This window comes from Archocentrus centrarchus, chromosome 8, assembly GCF_007364275.1.
Source record: "Archocentrus centrarchus isolate MPI-CPG fArcCen1 chromosome 8, fArcCen1, whole genome shotgun sequence".
Classification (NCBI taxonomy): domain Eukaryota; kingdom Metazoa; phylum Chordata; class Actinopteri; order Cichliformes; family Cichlidae; genus Archocentrus; species Archocentrus centrarchus.
Genome location: NC_044353.1, coordinates 30,264,465 through 30,285,274, shown reverse-complemented (window position 1 = coordinate 30,285,274; position 20,810 = coordinate 30,264,465). Strand labels below are relative to the sequence as shown.

The 20,810-nt window shown below is 40.7% G+C and overlaps 1 protein-coding gene across 1 annotated transcript in view; it reads left to right on the top strand.

The window, feature by feature from the left end:
• cacng2a (calcium channel, voltage-dependent, gamma subunit 2a) overlaps window positions 1-20,810 on the top strand; it is a 127,716-nt gene that overhangs the window by 60,494 nt on the left and 46,412 nt on the right. Inside the window, exon 2 of the mRNA XM_030735800.1 lies at window positions 20,578-20,661. Within this exon, the coding sequence (XP_030591660.1) occupies window positions 20,578-20,661 (84 nt within the window). The remainder of the gene's footprint in view (window positions 1-20,577; window positions 20,662-20,810) is intronic.

Below are 20,810 nucleotides of genomic sequence, written 5' to 3'. Positions count from 1 at the left end.
ACAGGTCTGCTGGTGCCTCCTAAGTAACAGATGAAACATGAAACAATATTGCAAAAACCATTAAAATATTTTGGTTGTCTTGTGTCCCATATGGCAACCTAGTGAGGGGGAAGTTTGTGCTTGACTGCAGTCACTGCAGTTGGTTGCACTTATGTAGTCCATGCACTGATTTAGCTCACATGCCGACGCTGTAATGTGTACAATGCATCCTATAACAGGGAGGTGCGCTTTGGCCCTATTACCCAGCATGCCCTGTGAGTGTTTTGTCCTCACTGACTCTCATTATCTTTCTTTCTCTTCATTTACATTACATTTTAATTGACACCTTATTCAAAGCAACTTCTCCGGGTGAATGGGTTGATGGTTCAGCATCTTGCTCAAGGACACACTGACAGACGGTCTCTGTTAATCAGTAGAAGAAATTTTAATTTGAGTCATTTTAAACAGCAGGAGCGACACCTTCAGTTTGGAATAGTAGATTATACATGCACATTTTTGTCAAGCTGGATGAAATAGAGATTTATTCATTGACACAAACCAGCTGAGAAAGTAGATTTTTCTGTTACTAACACAATCAGAGGTTTTTTTATTCTTTTTTCAGGAAGAGCAAGAAAATTATAAAATTTTCACAATATAAACTGAAACTCTTGCTGCCTTTTCTTAGGAACATACTTTAGTGCAGAGACACGTACTTGTGAAATTAATTTGTCATCTCTTTTATATAATTGTTTAGGTAATTTTAAGGATTTTCTTTGCCTTGTAGAATCGTAAATTCAGCAGCTACATTGATGTGGACTGATGATGTAGCAACCAAGGAATTTGGAGGCATCAGTTTCTATTTAAGTGAGTAAATGATCAGTCTCTTAATTAAGAAAATAATCAGCACATTAATCACTTAGTAATATAAGAATTAGTTGAAGCTGATTCCTCCAAAAAAAGAAAAAACAAAGCACAAATGTAACCTTCATGATGCATTGTATAGATTTTCCATTTAAGATATTTTAATAAGATTAACCACTAAATGAAATAACCATAATAGTAGCCAGCCTGTCTCAGTGTGTGGCTCACTGCTCATACAATGATCGTTATAATCCAGAGAAAGAGCTGCATCGACTGCCTTTGATTTGTGATCTTTTACAGTCGGCAGTAAAAGTAACCACACCCCCACCCTGGAGATTTGTCCACAAGTGTTCCCGCTGTTATTAATGGTGGTCAGGAATCCAGTTGATTTAAATAAAAGTGTGGCATGTTCATAAGATCAATGGGCAGCTGTTGTAAGAGGGAATTTATAACCACCACAGACTGTCCTGCTGTGCTCACTGTGCAGATTTTGCGCTGATACGGTGAGCTCGCTTGCAGGAGGTATGATGTAAATCATAGAAAAAGGCCGGCAGCGGAGGTCAGATAATTTAGGATTTCATCACACCCAAAAGCGCATCAGCGACAACTTCATCATCACCAGCGCAGAGAGGTGAACAATCCATGGTGCAGATACCTCAGTGCTGCTGCCAGTTTATTAAACTGAGCGGAATCGAGTGTGATGTTTTCCAGGCTGTGGCTATAAACCCGAGGTGAGAAAGTTTAAAGGACGCTTTGTTCTCCTGTTCAAATGCAAAAGCACAGCTGAGAGCTTCACTGCGAACACAGAGCGATTAGAGCTGAACACACATACACACACACACACCCAGAGAGAGACACACACACAAAGCACGTTACGTCACTCTTGTTTCTGTGCAACAAAAAGTTTGACAAGTTGATCTGATTAGCTTCAGCCAACGTGAAGACACTTGAGTTAAAAGGGGAAAGATATCGATCACTGCGTGTTTGTGAGGAGGATGAAGGGTTGCTTCGAAAATGATTTGGGCCTGAACTTGAAATACACTTACAGCAACTTTCTGAAAGTTTTTTTGAGCTCAGATCTGTGTAAACATTTATTTATCAGAGCTACTGTGGAGTGTGTCCCACTCGGATCTAATTTGTCTTTTTTTTTAGCAGAAAATCTGAGCATCAGATATTTTTTCAATTGAATTTCCTAAAACAAATCCAGCACAAACTTAGTTTAGATACCTGAAAGCGCTTCATTGTAAATCTGATATTAGCTTAAAAGCTGCATTACATGGTCCAAATTTCAAGTCTGGTTAGTTTTACGTAGGGAATTAATCAATTCATTGATTAACTGAACAGATTAAAGAACTCATTCTTAAACAAAAATGCAAAAAAAAAAAAAAAACACCACTTCTGATCTCAGTGTGTGTGTTTTTGTTGTTTTCTTAGTCTTTCTAAGTTCATAAATGGGTGATTTGTGGGGTTTATATACTTGGGCTTTAGGAAACAGTGAACATTTTCCACAGTTATTTTAGATGTTAGATTCAACTCATTGTCATCGTGCACACAAGGCACACAACGAAATGAGCATTCCAGATCACTCATCCAGAGACGAGCATCTGCGGTCATGCAGCCAGAGACGGGCGCTACCATTTAATTATTATTATTTTCAATGATTAATCAATTAATCATTAATTAATCAATAAAAAAAGCCCAAGATCACTTGCTTTGGTCTAATCACAAGAGTATTCAACATACTTTGTTCAGCTGCTCCCTTTATGGCCGCCACAGCGGATCATCTGCATCCATCTCATCCTATCCTGAACATCCTTGGCTCTGAGATGGCTAATAAAGCCATAAAAGCCCTGAAAAAACAGTTTAAAAAAACAATAATAATGCATTTTTGCATTTACCCATCAGACTCACATTTGCAGGGTAAGCCTCAGTTGTTTAAATAAAAATGAGTCATGCACTGCACTGCTTAGGTGTATGTTGTACAGTAAATTGTGTTTTTCAGGCTGTTGTTGCCCAGGACTGCTGGACAGAGCTTTTAAATTCATGCCACTCCATTAATTCAGGTCTGAGGGATTAAGGGTCGGTTTGTTGGAGTGCGGCACTGCACTGCAGGCAGGGAGAAGCTTAGTCCTGCAGAGAAGATGCTTTAGGTCCTACAGCAACATGGCAAGTGCTCTGTTATAGATTTGCCATCTGCACAGTGAAAAGCAGTCACCAATCTATTTTTTTAGATTATCATGTCGGCCAACAGCACTTAGACTATGCTGCACATTTACACAGATCCCTGTACTGAGAAACATGGGCATATCTTTTGTCCTCAACCTATAACAGTGACCTTAAATTACAGTATAAGAGTCAGATGGAGTTTATAATCCTTGGTACTGCTGTGCCATGCTCAGCATCACAGTAATTAATATTATTTAGTGGAAGGTCTCAAACAAATGCAAATAAATGCAGCTCATTTATCAAAGTCGCTTAACTAATTTGATTAATTATGGAAAAGTGTTGACCGGTTAAACGTTTGAGTAAACATACTCGTATTTTTAATTTTGGTGATTATTGGAATTAACATACAAGATAGAAACATGTATCAGATAAATGTTTCCTGACTCTAGTAGTTTATGCTACATCTGCTTCTGCTGTTTTAAAAAGTCAGCACAGGAATCAGAATAATGCACAACTGCCTCGAGCTGCCTTTGTCCCCAGTTATGGCATATTTACCTTTTAAGCTGCCCTGCTGTCTGATTGTGATGTGCGGTTGATTCAGTGCTGCTTTTAGATTCTCCTTTGCTCAAATGGATTTTGGAGGAGAGACTTTATGGAATTAGAAGATTATTATTATTATTATTATTATTATTATTATTATTATTATTATTATTATTATTATTATTATTATTATTATTATTATTATTATTATTCAGTCTTTACTCCCCACATTTCAGTAAAGATGAGCATCACTATATACTGGCTGGGTTTCTGTCACCCTCAGAAAAGCTGTTAGAGTCACATAACAAACAGAGAGCTACAGTAGCACAATAACAATGATTCATTTTTCATATATTGCATGTTATATTTTCTTCATATTCAAAAATAAAATATACTCCCAGAAATTGCCAGCATATAACATAAGACTAACTGAAATATCCTAAAGTGATAGGAGCTGGCAACCTTTGACCACTATGGTTTCAACAATATTCAACAATATCACAATCAAACTATAATCTTTTCCTGTATTTAACTACAGAGTTTAGGTGCCTAAAGCACAGACTTCAAAGAAAGATGAATACATATCCTCTTGAGAATTTTGTTTAACTTGGTCTTGTTTATCTTCATCTAAAGCATGTCCTGCTTTATCTTGTATTTTACTGCAGATGGGACTTTGATTAAGTAAATAAACATCCTGTTGTATTCAGTAACATTTCAAACTAGTAATTGAGACCATAAACTGATCAGCAAAGTGTTTACTGAGGTCATAGACCAAGTGAGACCAAGTAGTTTTCTCGTACCAGCATACTTCTTTTGCAATGAAAGAAGTCGCATCATGCTGGCCATTAGATAAAAGGCAGGTTTAAGGCACTTCACCCAGTCTCTTTCTTGCAGTCCTGCAAACTATTTTTAATATGCAGTCAATGGCAGGGACCTAAACAAAAGAACAGACAACTGCCAAACTCCAGCCTCTGTCTTAATGTCTTAATGAGTCAACTTTTTGTTAGTCTTTGAAGAAAACCTCTTCTGTGAGAATGTTTGTGTGTTTATGTGTTGTCATGGTGCTCAGGAGTCTGATAGGGTTGGGTTGTACATTCCCTGATGGGAAGATGTGCAGACAAGTACAGGACAAACACCAAGCCATTAGGACTGGTTGTTATGGTTCCCTCCGTAATAATGAGTGATTTGGGTTAACATCACCCAATTGGTGAGTCAGTGTAAGTTAGTTCGGTGCATCCTAATTTTCATTCTAATGTTGAATTCTCATAATTTTACGCAGGGTTTGGCAGATTGATGCTGAATGCTGTTGGTCCGTATTGCTGTTGAGAAACAGATCATTTCATATTCACCGCTCTGTTTGCATAAGGTTGCCTCTGTTTTCTGTTCCCCAGTGTTGTCTCACATTTTCCACCTGCAGCAAAACTGCATCCACCTCATTGCAGTGATTTTATCCGCCCATGCTTGTGTGAGTACTGTGTCTAAATGTGTTTCCTCATTCAAATAAACATTAAACAGGTGATCTCAGTGGTTGGTGAAATCAGTAAAACTAAAGCTACTGAGTCCATGATGCAGAGCGCATCAGTTGTTTTAAAGTGATGCTTTATGATTGTAAGTTTCTAAGGAGCACAGGTTCACAAATAGATTTAAACCAGCTTTCCCCCTGTGGAGATCATTACATGATTGTGATTGGCGTAGGTGAGGTGTTGCTTTTGCAATTGCTGTTATTAGCGTGAAATGTTTACTTGGCCTGTGTTCTGGGAATGCCTCTCCCTGTGGGTGCTGCTGAGGGACTCTTCTGAGAAGTGGACAGTTTTCACCCCGTCTGACCAGAAGGCTGTGACGCACTTGGTTGCAGCTCTAGTGACTCACTGGTAGTCCTGTTCCTGGATCTGTGAAAGCTCATCCTCTCATTCATCACAGTTCCTGCCCTCCGTGACCTCGCAGGTTCTGGTGTTTCCACACGTCTCGGCTGTGATGTACAGATGGACCACAGGCAGGAGAAATCCGTCCCACTCTCTCTGACATGAGGGTGATGGTGCTCGTCTTGTTTTCACTTATAATACAGCAGGAAAGCAGAGGCAGGAGGTCTGCTGTTTATAGTCCATGTCTATGCCTATGAGTGGACTTCTGGCTGCATGCAGGCAAACAGTCCACTTGGAAAGCAAAACAGTTTCCTTGAGGGACAGACAACAAATAAGTGGAGCTAAAACTGATTATATTTTAGACTTTTTGATATCAGTTTTATTAGCAGTGCAGAAATTATGTAAATATATTTACTGGAGTGCTGTATCTAAGTATAGTTTTAAGGCACTTTGTTTTAAGGCTTCTTCAGTTTAAAGAACCCTCTTGGATAGGAGGTGAAATGTCTTCAAAACTTAAAGAAATCCAGTCACCTTTTTTTCAAATGCTTGAGAGCACCATAACTGGATGACTGAGAACCTACACAGAAATATTTTAAGGCACTTACAGTGGGGGCAATAATTATTTGAACCTCTACTGAGTTTGCTCATTTGCAAAGAAATGAAAGGTCTCTAATTTTTTACGGTAGTTTTTTACGGTAATTTAATGGAGCGAAACAAAACATCAACCAAAAACTAGAATTAAAAAAAAAAATTACATAAAAGTTATTAATTGATTTACATGTCACTGGGCAAAATAAGTATTTGATACTGAAGCAAAACATGACTTAGTACTTGGTGTAGAAACCCTTCTTACTTCTCTTGACAACTTGAAGTTTCAGCTCCCTGTAGGAGTCTGTAGGATTAGGTCTATAGACTGGAGCACATTAAAGTCACTCCATGACCTTAATGTGCTTCTTCTTTAGTCACTCCTTTGTTGCCTTGGCAGTATGTTTTGGGTCATTGTCATGCTGGAAGACCCATCCATGACCCATCTTCAGTGTTCTGGCATAGGGAAGGAGGTTGCATGAGTGGAAGAAGAAAGTCCGCACATCGGAGCGCTCCTGGGAGATAATTTATTACAAAAAGACCTTCAATTAATAGTTAACCTTTCAGGCATCCATGCCCTTCTTCAGACATAATGAGAGAATGCAGAACACATGTATATATACCCCGCCAACCATTCAGAATGGTCATGTGATGCGATTTACCTGCAGTCAACATGTATGTATTTTTGTTACATTCTCTATATAGTTGATTTAACATTGCCTTTATTTTCCCTGTATGTTTTAGGGCTTTATTGATTAAGTCTAGACTATCCACCTAACTGTATTATGATTTTGTATTTGTGCTCACATACCCTCACGTGTGTCCTTCCCCTATATGGACATCGGACATTGTCACATGACCATATATGAGCTATATATATTATTATATATATATTATTATCACTTTGACCTTCACAATATAAAAACAGAACACTATGAATACAGATGGCTTGAAAAGAGGAGTCAAGAAAGCAGTGAGGAGAAACAAATATGACGGAGAGGGTCCGGCCTCCCACAGGTTCACAGTTCCTTTGCTTGTGTATCACAGGTGATCTCCTCCCTGTTTCTTTTCCATCAACACATCGTCTCAGGAGTAAACAGACCCATGGTGGTCAGCAGCTCACAGATGCAGATCAGATCAGTTTCAGATTAAGAACTGCAGACAACTCAGCCACTCTGGGCAGAGAGGAACGCCATTGTCAGGCAAGCGCTCAGAGCTGAGCAGTGGGAGGTCAAATGACTGTCTAACATCTGTCAGTCATCCTCCAACGAGCCGAAACCTGACGGCACCTTGCTGCCTTCATTAGTCTGCCTCCCATATCACCTGCAGCTACAGCTGCTGAGTTACATACCTGCCAACCTCTCGGCCTGGAAGATGCATCTTTATTTGCCAGGCTGCTAATATTGCATTCCTCTTGTGGTCTGGTTAACTTTTCATAACTAAAAATGAAAACGTCCATGCCAAATAGTTCAAAGGACTTCCAACTCCATATTTTTTATTTGTGACCTCTATTACAGCATTTTGAATTGCAGATTATAAGATAATTCTCTCTTGAAATGTATCTACCTAAAACAAGCCAGCTTTCTTCTGATCATGTGCTCACAGACAGAGCTGTTTGCCTGAGATGACCATATTAGGGATGTCCGCTGTCTGTGACATCATACAGAGCCAAGGGTAGAAAAAGAGCAGTCTGAAGACTGATCTTTGACTCATAGGGATCACTTGTACATACACTGACCTTACTTTGACTGTTTTATAAGATCATCCACAAATTTAACAGTACATGCAGTGAGAGACAGAAAATAAGACTACATTGTATATGTATTTAAATTCTTCTTTTATCTTCCTGTGCAGTGAAATTGAAAAAAAATTGATGACTCACACTCCCCTACTCCACTCCACTATATTGTACTCCTCATGAGGTACAAAAATGATTTTGCGTCAATAGCTGATTTCCTCTTTTTATACGAGTGTATGGTTTAAATAGGCATAAGGCATGCATGATTATTGACATTTCCAGTATAGGCAGATGATGTCCATTACAGTCACTAGCTGTTTGATAGACTTTTATAGGCTTCAGTCACACAGCCCTAGAGACGAGGCAGCAACTCCACGGAAATCTCTGGTCGCTAGGGAAAAAATGCATTCCCAAGCTGGCTGGAGAATGGTTGCGGCCTGTCACCAGGTGAAATTGACACCAAGAGGGTGTTGCACCAAAAGCCTCTTTGTGATTCCTTTGATCACCAGCTGATTGTCGTGGTCGCTAGTGACAAGTCGGAGTCTTGCAGTGCAAACTATGGGCCACCGTGGCAATCTACAGCAACCAAAAGAAGGTTTTCAGTGCAGCACCATATATCACTTTGCATATAATTTTACCTAGTGACTGACAGCAACCTCCAGCAACCAGTCATGGTTGCCAACCACTTTTCCCTAGCATTCAGTAGATACCAGGGTGTCACTGACCCCTCTCTAGCCCTAACTGACTAGGCTTTAAGAAATCAGTTTCACAGCTAGTGCCAGCAATGACTTGCAACCAGTCTGGAAATGCTCATTTTTCCCTCACAGCCTTCTTGCTGATTGCAACTGGTCTCTAGGCCTATGTGACTGGGACCTTAATTATTTGAGCTGGATTTTTCCTCCATGTTGAGGTACTGGTTCCTTTTTATGCAGAGGGTAAGAGTAGGTCCCCACCTCTCTTCAGCCATCAGCCTCAGCACCGGCTCTCCACAGGGCTGTGTGCTGAGTCCCCTACTCTTCACCCTCTACACACATGACTGCACCTCCATACATGCCAGTAACTGCATCATTAAGTTTGCGGATGACACCACTGTGGTGGGGCTCATATCAGGCGGGGATGAGTCAGCATACCGGGACGAGGTGCAGCGGCTGTCAAGGTGGTGCAGTGAGAATAACTTGATCCTGAACACCACTAAGACAAAGGAGATGGTAGTAGACTTTAGGAGGACAACACATGTCATTCAACCTCTGTTCATCGAGGGGGATGAAGTGGAGCTGGTTTCAGATTTTAGGTTCCTGGGAGTACATCTGCAGGATGATTTGACCTGGAGTATCAATACGACCAGCATTGTCAGGAAGGCCCAACAGAGACTGCATTTCCTGAGGGTTCTTAGGAGCAACTATCTGACCCAGAATCTGCTGGTGTCCTTCTACCGTTGCTGTGTAGAGAGCATCCTGACCTACTGTCTGTGCGTGTGGTTCAACAGCTGCACAGCAGCAGACAGGAAAACACTCCAGCGAATCATCAACACGGCTCAAAAGATCATAGGCTGTCCCCTGCCCTCCCTCCAGGAACTGTTCAATGCCCGCTGCCAGAGGAGGGCACAGAACATCCTCCAGGACCCCTCACACCCTGGACACTCCTTGTTTCAGCTACTGCCATCAGGCAGACGTTTCAGGACAATGAAGGCCAGAACAAACAGACTGAGGAACAGCTTTTATGCCAGGGCTATCATTGAACTGAACTCTGTGTGGTTTGGACAGTGATGACTGTGTGTGTGCGTTGGTGTGTATTGGGGCTAGATTCGTCTTAATTTACTATTGTGCACTGTATTTTAGTAATCATTTTTATCACTCATATTTTTATTATTTTATTATTTATTGTCTGAGGCACCTAGAAAGGAATGCATTTTAAATTTCGTTGTGCAACTTCTGTGTACAATGACAATAAAGATTCTGATTCTGAATTATCTGGCATATAATATGGCTTACTGTGAAGTTACTTAAACTACTATATTGTCCAAAACGTTTGTGCTCCAGTTGAATTTGCTGAGTAAAATTGTAACATTATTTTATTAATATTTTAGCTCTATTAGCAAAAATGCCGTTTACGAATGCACTTTGCTAACTAACCTTGATAGCATTACTGATCATTTAGCATGCCACTGTCTCTTCCAAATGGGCTTTTAGAACTTCTGGCTCCAAAAACAAAACAAAACTAGATGATGATGGCCAAAATGACACAAGGCTTCAAAAAAAATAAAGCAAAAAACAAATGGTTGTAACTGTGGCTACAACCATGTTTTATTGTACAGGCTAATAAATAAACTTTAGCCTCATGTCCACATTTAGATAAGGATAGTATATTTCACAAATATACTATTTTGGCATATTGGCAAAATTTCACAACTTCGTTTAGTGTGTTTTCACTAAACGAATCCCCAAAAATCAGTTCTCTTTAACAGCTCTGTTTCCTTTACAATGTGGAAAGCAAAGATCAGGAACCAAGGTTACTTTTTTTTGACTTGATGAAAGAGACACTGAATGATAAGCTAATGGAATATAGGAATTGATGTCAGTGGCTTTTTATAAAAGCCCCATTTTACATTAAACATTTCGCACTGTCGATGTTTGGATTGTGTTTGGATGACAACTGGGAAAATACCATTTTTGTTTTTATGCTTGCGATTTAAGTGCCATTCAAGCCTCTTCCTCCACCTCCTTGATGCACCAACACAGGTGAGGGTGGTGTGGGTGGAGGCAAAAAGGCTTTTACATCAAGGGCTATGTCCAGATCTGAACTTCCCCTGAAGTCATGCCCATTTTGTAGATATCAAATGAAATCCTTCTCAAAATGATACCTTGTCTGCATATTTCAAATATGTCACAAAAGTGCACAAACAGTCATTTAACTCCGTCTTTAAGTGTTAACAACATTTCTGCTCCAGTGCTGACATGCAAAAAGCCCCAGTGTTGTTTGTGTTGGGAGCGATGGTGCATATGAGTCCAGCTTTACCAAGATGAATATAGTGATTATAAGGATGAATAAGGTGTGATTATGAAGATGAATAAGATGATTAGGGCTCTTGTCACTTCTGCTAGGGTGGCTGTTCATTAGGAGGGAGATGTCAATGTGTAACACGCATGACCCAATTACCTTTTCATCCACAGGGGAATTATTTGCACATACATGTGCTTGCATTCACATGAGAATGCTGCAACAGTCTAACTGCAGACCAGAGGAGACCATTTGTGTTCATTTGTGAGGTTAAATGATCCATATAAGCAATATATCTCTTTCTGTCTGTGGTGTTATCTGACAGTAAGTTTATATGTTTGACCCGAAAGGACACAAGCATACCTGACTGCCTTTGCAGACTTCCGTGTGGAGTCAGCGCTAGCTTACATGCTGGTACTATAACAGATGCTGACTAATGCTGCATGCTGTGTCACTGAAGCTGCTTTGTGTCCAGGGGTTAAAGACACCTCACTGGCTCCAACCATGTGATCCCAGATAGCTATATCCATGGCAACCACAGCGAATGGTTCTGATGTCCACATGGCAACGGCTGCTATAGGGACTGAGGATGGAGGTGGGAGGAGGAGGATATGGGGGAGGGGAGGGAGGGGTTTCTGGATGCTGACGCACTCAGTGGCTGCCTGGAAAGTTTTCAAGAATGCCACCCACTGGCAAATCAGAAGTGGGCTTGAATCTCTCTGTCTCTAACTCTTTCTCTTTTAAACTGCGCCTCCTACTCAGTCAAGTCCTCCTGACCCCCTGTAGCACCACCCCCCACCCCCCCTCACTCTACCCTCCCCTTCCCATCATGCACCTCCTACGTGCTTGTGTCTCATCAAACCTTTGTCTCAGTCTGCAGCAATGTGGCAGCAGTGATCGTGTTTGATCACCTTTAGAGGTTTTCATGTGTGGGCAGGCCTGACCCGGATGTCTCTCTCCTCTGCCATCCAGGAAAGATTTACTCAGTTCTGCTCTTTACCTACCACCAGATCTATAGTCTCATGATTGCTAATTTGAATATAGTGTTAAACTTATTCATGCACTGTGGCACCATGCAGAGCTCCATGTGACAGTGCCATCACCAGTTAAAACAAGTGAAAAACAGCACATTGCAAATTATTTTTTGAAGCAAGTAAAATAGTTTGTAGCTAAATAAAAGGTCTGGTATATATAACAGACTTACGTAGCCATGGTTTCCCTTTAGTAAGTAAAGTCCCATCTCAAGCTGAGCACTTTGGTCATCGTCATCTTGGTAATTTGAACCCAGATATGATGAGTAAGGGTTGGATCTGACAGAAGTAGCAACTTCCCAACAATCCCAAGGTAAAACAGACTATGAAGCATATCTTGCTTTATACTCTATTTTATTCTTTATAGGACCAAATTTTGCAAAAATGAGCATTATGCTGTATTGAAGAAGACTGGAGACAAACTATTGAGACCATAATCTGAACAGAAGACCGTTGATCAAGCGAGAAGCAAGGCTATTTTCCCACAGACTTCTATACAATCAGACCACTTTTTGCAGCCAGAGGAGTTTCCTCCTGCTGGCCATTAGAAAGAACACAGGTTGAAGGCACATCTGCATGAGCTTCACTTCACTGCAAAATTTTTTATAAATAATCTGTGCTTCTTTGTTATTAAGAAGGGTTTTGATTAAACACAGAATTAGTTAAAAGTTCAGCACAAATTTAGAAAACTACTCTTTGAATAACATGGCAAGAAAACAGATTTTAAGTCAGCCTGATAGATGAGCTGGATTTCTATTTAAGAGCTACTCAAGCAAATTGCTGTCGGGGGACTTGTTATTCTAAATTGTCCTATATGAGTGTGAATGGTTGTCTGTCGCTCTGTAATAGCCCTGACTGATGCTCTGCCCCTCCCCCAGTGTCAGCCAGGATAGACTCCACCCCACAAGCATCCCTAGTTGTGTAAAGAGAAAACGGAGAGGATGAAAGTCATCTTGGGTGTTTAGAAACTATAACTGAACTTTTTTAGATCACACACATTAATTAGTCAATGAAAACAACTGCCACTTGCAAATGAGTTTGATTCCGTATCAATCAATGAATTATCCTCAGGTCGCTGTTCATTGCATGTAAATGGCTGTATGTGACTCTGCTTGGGCCCAGCTATGTATCCCACCTCTCACCTAATGTCAGCTATGATAGGAAAGTCCAGCTCAACACTTTTTATTTAGACCAATGATAAGTGATCGCCCTTGAGTCACTTTCTCAGTTTAAACTCCCCCAAAGCTACAAACTGATCTCATGTTGAATAACTGGAAAGCTCAAACAGGAATACTGATGTACTTCTGCACTAGATATAACACCAGATTGGTGAATCATACATGATTGTGGTCCTTGCAACTGTGATTTCATCTACTGCTGATGGTACTAACATGTTGGTTTTACGACTGAGCAGTCCACAGGGACAAACTACACACATCTCAGAGACTCAGAAACTACGCAAAGAAAATCAGCTGAAATATTATGTGTATCCGTCTCTGTTCTGTCAGGCTTTATGCGGTGACTTCGATCACACTATGTGCAGCAAAACAGAGATTAACTCACATTCAAGGAGGAGGAAATGAGCCAAAGCTGCCTTAAAACTTGCAGAGATTCCTCAGCAGTAGGACCGAAAACTGCCTACAAGAATGATGGCAAGAGAGAAAATGAGAGTTAGCGTTACCTGTTCCTGTAATAACCAGGAGCCAGGGGCCATGCTTGTCCTATCAGTAGTATTAGAAAAACTTTCTCAGCTTTGACATGGACCTTTTTTAACCAGTCAACACCTAAACCTTGGAACACTTCCACATTAAACAGAGCTCTGTCTCAGCTGGAGCTGGTCCAAAACCCTGCACCTATATGTGAACATCAGCCTGGGGAAAGCATCCTTTTGAAAAAAAAACTTGAATAAAGAGGAACATGGCAGCATCACCATGCCAAGAATAGCTTCTTCTCATGGTTATGTGTATGTTCCAAAGGGGCCTGAAAATGAGCTTGATGCTGACTGGATAAGCCCTGGTCCCTCAGGACTAGACCCCTAGCCTTGCTGCTGTGGGCAGCTATAAATCTACATTCACCTTCCCACCTCCTCTATTTGCCACAACAACCCCTCCTCTTCACTCCACTTCACTCTTGAGTATTTCTGCCTCTACAGGCTCTGTGGTAATGACTGCAGAGGACAGGAGGGGACACAGAGGACATGGGGTTAGCCCACAGCTTAGCCCAGTATAGGTGGGAACAGCAGTCAGTGGTGACTGGGCTGATTGAGTTAGTCAGGATAACACCCTCTCTGGACAACCCTCAAACACTTCACCCAACCCCATCTAAGGGCCCATTGGGGGACTGATAATGGCTCAATCCCAGCAAGAGATCACAGCTAAATCTGCTCTATCGTTTGATGGTGGCAGCTCAATAAATCATGAGCACTTGATGGTTTTCAGTAAGGCTGAGCAGGCTGTGGTTACAGTCTGGATTTCAACCTTCAGAAGGTTTAGAGGGTTTCATTTTTGATTTATTCTGTTAAGTTCTCTGAAGTCCTTTGAGGAAATGTTTTCCATTTTTTCTGTTCATCCTTCGTGCCATAATGTTTCTCTGCAGAGAAACTTGTGTTTTTATATTGAAACTCATCTAATTTCACTCCTTGTTAAACAAACTGACATGGGCCCAACAACATGCATAAAACCTCCAGAATGTTTTACAGTGAAAGATCAGTTCCCATTTTGATTGTAGCTTGCTTTTAGCATTGCTTGAGGCCTGACTTTGAGCTGCTAACATGGCTAAAAACAGGCTGCTCAGCTTGTTGAACCATAAATCAAGTCAGTCAAGACATTGTTTTGGCCAGGATGAAATATTTCAACAAATATTGTATGAATAGCCATTTCATTCAGTACAGCAGTTCATGGATAACTTGCAAATTGTTGATCCTCTGATGTTTCAAAAGGGGCATGATCATTTCAAAGTCCATCTACTTTCTACTGTACTTTGCAGAGCTAATAGCTAGATCTTTGCATTCTAACAGGCTAAACAAAGCCCTTCAGATATGGGATGAATAACATGCTGTTTTCATGCATCTTTTAAAGTGAAGGAATTCTGGAAATCTTGATCAGCCACGGTATGCACAGGATACATATAAAAAGACTTGGCAAGCAAGTCAGGGCCAGCTAGTGAAGTGTAACCAGGCATTTTTGTCATTTTCTCTGCTAGTGCATGTTTTTGATTTGTGATGCTGCAGCATGTAAAAGTGACCCTCGTGCAGGCTATAGAAGGAAGTTTCTTTTGGATGGGGAATCAAATTTTTTTAAGCTTATCGCAAATAAATGAATTTGGTGATTAATATTACTTGTTATTGCTATTTAGAGTGTACTGCAAATCAGTTGTTTTGTTTGTTTGTTTGTTTGTTTTTCACTTACTGTGACTTCATGTAGTTTAGAATTGAGTCAGAGTGAAACTGTCTAAAGTCTTTAAGTCAAAGGCAACTGGACCTAAGTCACCAGATTGTTCATGCATGAAGCTGAAAGATTAAGATTAGATGAATGGAAAGGAGTCTGTCCACTTATCCTTTTTAGGGTCACAGGGTTGCTGGAGCCTATCCCAGCTGTCATAGGGCAAGAGGCAGGGTACCTCCTGGACAGGTTTAGGTTAATGAACTAATCATCATACCTGCTAGAAATGAGCATATTCATTTCTAACATTAGCACCAATGAGTCCAAATAAAACATATGTGGCAGTAGTCTAGTTGTAGTGTTAAGAATGTCCAACATCTTAGCTGATGGTTGGACATTCCAGGATCCAGTTTCATATAGATCATCCCAACATATATCAGGCAGCTGGATTCTTCGCTCCCATTAGTAGTTGCTTCAGGTGCTCACCTGAAAACAGAAAAGTATAACTCAGGGCTGCCCACTACACATCACTAATTTTTTTACCTGTTGCTGATACAAGTGGCTTAACTCCTTTGATGTTTTTTTGGTCTCTGGATACTAAATCTCTGCTGGCCTTTTCCTGAGGGGATGCCCCTTAAGAGCTGCTAGCAGGGTGGTGGACTCAGTACATGCTTAAATTTTTCAGCATGCACCACATTGCACTGGTTTTTACAGTTTGTGTGCCAATTAAACTTAACAGAAAATGTATTGAAGGGTATTTCTGGAGTTATTTTTGCAGCCAACTGCAATTTATATTGTATTTTTTCCCCTCCTGTTGTATTTTATGCCCCCTGGAGGAGAATAGTGTGCATCAGAAGCAAACTAAAAAGTCTGGTGTATTTAATATGCATGATGTGACAACGAAGAATATTATATTTTGTGACAATTAGAATGAGAACAACTCAAGCTCTGTGGGAAACACCACTTGTGCATCATTGCATTGCTGAAACATTTGGGATCTTTTAAAAAACAAAGTTTGCAGCTTCATGATTTAAACACAGAGCTCTTCAGTTACTCAGCATACTATGCTGCAAGGACAAGAGCTGCTCAGCACACACAGGTGTTTCTCTTTAAAGCGATAAGTGTTTTGACTCACTGAACACCTAAGTCTTCAGCAATACTTCCCCATTCAGCAGCAGTCCCCTGCCAAAGCTCCTAATGGCCAAACGGATCTCTCTGTGCCATGCCCCTGCATTCACACTCACATGGGGAGGCCTCTGAAATGAAAATGCCATTATAAAACATTTACCAGCCTGCTGAGTTTAAATGTCTTACAAGAAAAGGACTGTTTGGAGTGGTTAAGTGTCACATAAATCTTTCAGCACGCTAATTGAAGTGGTTCCCCCAATAGGCCACTCTCCACAGCTGGTATTACAAATCGCACAACTGTGGATGGGCCAGCCAGCTGCAAACCAAATCTTACACCCACTTGATAACGCTGTTAAGACACACACATGGTGCTCTGTGGGTTGCTGCTGCTGCTGCTGCTAGTTTGCTCAGACAGCTCCACTGGGAATGTGTAATGTAGTCGTATGTAAACACAAGTCATCTTTCAGTGAAATAAGCTCTGAGAGGAGGCACAAGTGTGTGCTCGCCTCTGTTCCCCTCCCCTCTCCTAGAAATGCAACTTATTTAAATCTTTAACAATACTAGGGCCCGTTATCGGGCCCAAAAAAATTTGCCAAAAAAATCCAAGATTGTTAAAGGGTTAAAGCTTATTTAAGCAGGTATGTTGAAGAGGAGCCGATTGTTATTTCCAGGAGCAGCCTGGGGGGGAGTAGTTGCAGGAGGCGGTGGGGTTACACCTACAAGATTCACCAACTCACTTCTGAAAACTGGCATGTTACAGTTAGCTACTGAAGCTTTGTAGGATTGCATGCCTTGAGCTTTAGTTATCTTTAGTGAAAAGAAATCACCTAGCAGCTGGCTGGAAAGAAACCAATTCTAATCTCACACAAAGAGGAACTTTACATCATATATCAGAATATCAAGTGCAAAAATTGTGCAGGTCCGTTAAACTCTGGAGGGCCTTTTCATGGCTCGGCAATTACACCAACACTCAGACTTGATGTATTCCACCTCCTGCTCCATCTTCCCTCTCTGTCCTTCAAAACCTCTCTGCTACCTGTCCTTCCTGTATTTATCTGTCCTCCTTCTTCCCATTAATTGTCTTTCTGCCTGCTTTTCTCTCTCTTTGCCACATTTGGGAGTTGACGTGATATTGCTGTAGAGACAATAATATTTTTTTCTTTCTTGGAATTTGTTAGAGTAGCTTTACATGTTTCACATTATCACACAAAGCCACAGTATGAAACTATCCTTTTAGCTCATCTTTCTTTTAACAAACTTTCTTCTGATTGGCCGCACAAATAAGTGTGAACCACGGGGCTTCTGTAAATAACAGACCATATTCAGATGTCATACAGATCCTAGAGTAGAAAAAAAAAGAGTGTTTAGAACTAAGACCATCAGGCTACAGTTTGAACAGGCTCATCGAAAACAGAGATTGGAAAAATATTAGCTAGTCTGATGAGTCTTGATTTTTGCTTCAGCAGTCGGATGGTAGGGTCAGAATTTGTTGTAAACAACTTGAAAGCATGGATCCATCATGCGTTGTATTAGCGATTGAGGCTGCTGGTGGTGGTGTAAGGGTGTGGGGAATATTTTCCTGGCACACTTTGGGACCCCTTAATACCATTTGAGCATCGTTTAAACACCAAAGCCTACCTGAGTATTGCTGTTGACCATGTCCATCTCTTTATGACCACACTGTATCTATCCTCTGATGGCTGCTTCCAGCAGCATAATGCACCATGTCACAAAGCTCAAGTCATCTCAGATGGGTTTCTTAAACATAGCAGTGAGATCTCAGTCCAATAGAGCACGTTTGGATGTGGTGGAACAAGAGATTTGCATCATGAATGTGCAGCTGACAAATCTGCAGCAATTGTGTGATGCTATCATGTCAATATGGACCAAAATCTCTGAGGAATGTTTCCAGCACCTTGTTGAATCTATGCCATGATTAAGGCAGCTCTGATGGCAAAATAGAGCCCAACAAGGTACTAGCAAGGTGTATCTAACAAAGTGTCTGAAAAGACAAAACAAAAAGCCCCTTCATTAACACACATGAAAATATAAGCCTTCGGTCTGACAAACAAACTCTCTGTCCCTTCTTCCCAGCAAATATCTTATTTCAGTTGTAGTTAGACTCTCTCCATCTCCCTACAGGTATAGTTTGACTGTAATGTCTTAGTTAAAGAAAGGACAAAACATTAGGGCTGTACCTGTAGTTCACCTAATTGTTGCTAACTTAGCAATGCTGGTCAGAAGATTTAGCAATTTTTTAGAGCCCTTCAGTGTATGCTTGGTGATCTGATCTATTTGAGATCTCCTGAAGTAGAAGCTGAAGCACCCAGACCCAGATTTTGTACTGTACTGTGTGACAGCATGAAGTAAGAGACGTGCTGCTGCTTCTGACTTTCGCTTTGAATGATCATTTATCTTGTGTATATAGCAAGAGTCTGTGTGTGTGATGATATTGTCCTACAAAATCTGATACTGAGTATTCATTGCTTATTACCACTTGCTGATTGCAAATTTTCTATAGATATTGCATTAAAATAAGTACTTCAAGAAGAAGTCAGTTTATCAGTTAAAACAAAAGATGACAAAGTGACTAAATATGGCACAAATTGGAAACAGTATTAATATCCTTATCAAGCTTTATCTTAAGCATCAATATCCAGACTTCAGTAATCATAATGAAAGCATCTGTGATTCTATCATATAATCAGTTTTTACAAAGCATTTTTTGCCATTCTCCATCACTTCAGGTCTGACCTGTGCTCTTTTAATTATATCATCTCATCTCATTTTCTCCAGTGGTTTAATGGTTTTATTAGCACCTACAACTGTTCATTCATTATAAAATCAGCCCCTTTTTTTTTTATCTTTAAACCTTTTTTAATCTTCAAATTTGTGCTACATCTGCATGAAACCCTGATAAGTGACAGTGAGGCATTCAGAACAAACATTGCTCCATTTAATTCTTATATCAGACAGCAGCTGTCACTAGCCCACAGGTCCCAATGAAAGAGCTGATCAAGGGCGCTTTGATGGCTCACTTTGTCAGGTGACGCTCTCTTTAATGTCTGAGTGGTCATCACTACAGGGTCCCCTTCCCACCACTCCATGTGGGCCATTCACAGAGCAATAATTGCATCCCACTGTGCCCATCATGCCTCGCTGCCAAGACCTCCTCAGCACCATGGTAACCAACACCTGTTCCCCTAATTAGAGGGACGCTGAAGGGAAAGGATATGAAGAAGTTAATGAATCGCTAATCTGGTCCAATCAAACAGCCAGGCATCTGCCTCCTCGTTGCAGCAGCAGGTCACCATAATGGATGCCTTATGGGTGCCTCCCCCGCCACATCATCATGAGTGGCCTCATCAATGCCAGAACTCCACATGGAGTAGACAGGCAGGGAAGATTCGGAGAGGAGAGAGTTGCTGTTTCCTGGATGGACAGCATACCTGAACGATGAAATGTCAGCCAAAAAGCGATGAGGTTTTCTCTGCACAGCAGTTGGAGTGGCTCCAGGTAGCACCAGCTGCACAGCTCTTGTTTACAAGCTGCCAACTGCTGCCAGAGAGGCCTGATGCTCAGGTGTGCTTTCTGAAGAAATGAGTCCACTCATATGAGCTGTTTTGACACTGTCTGTTGACCATTAAAGAAACAAAAGCGTGCGTGTCACTAAAAGACACTGCAGCTCAGTACTGTTTAATCTACCAGTTATTTTCTGATTGAATGAGTCAGCAAACAGAAAAACACAGTCATGTCTCCCAAAGCCTAAAATGACGTCTTGATTTATATGTTTAAAAGCCAAAAAGAAACACCAAAAAAAAAGACCTTCACTGGGTCCAGACCTTTGAATCTGTCCATCCAACTGAGGTGACTAATTCACATTGGGCTAAGAATTAGCCAGTCACAACCATAGTTAAGATTATTAAGTTGTAAAATTTATATCTTAAACAGCCTGAGCTAAAAATAGGGGAATGTGCTGAACTAATTCTGCCTTTATCTACTTCTTTTTAAACCAAGCAAACCAGTATGTTGGCATGACCCGCATGCTAGAAATCTTTTCAGGCAAGTTTCAGGCGGAGATGCTCTGTAGTAACAGGAAAGTCAAATTCCCTCTTAGAGTGGAGGCAACATCAGGCTGAAGATGCAGACATCATAGTGACTGTTGATGCCATGCAACATTCAAACATATTGAATGTAGGAGGTTGAGAAGTCTACCTGATATCAAACTCATTCAACTTATAAAAAGGTCGATTTTTGCAGTGTCTTCTTGTGTGAGCGTTCCTGAACCCTCTTTTTATTTTCCCCAACAGGAAACTTCAAAGGGATGTGTAAACAGATAGACCACTTTCCTGAGGAAACAGATTATGAAGCAGACCCATCTGAGTACTTTTTACGTGAGTATATATTTACTTTTTACTTTCACATACAGCAATACTGACTTTTTTCTGTTTGCCTTGAAAGTGACCACAAAATTTAAAGAAAAATATCACTTGAGGAATTTTTGTTTTCTTTCTAAAATTTCTTTTTGAAATTTGTCCCACTT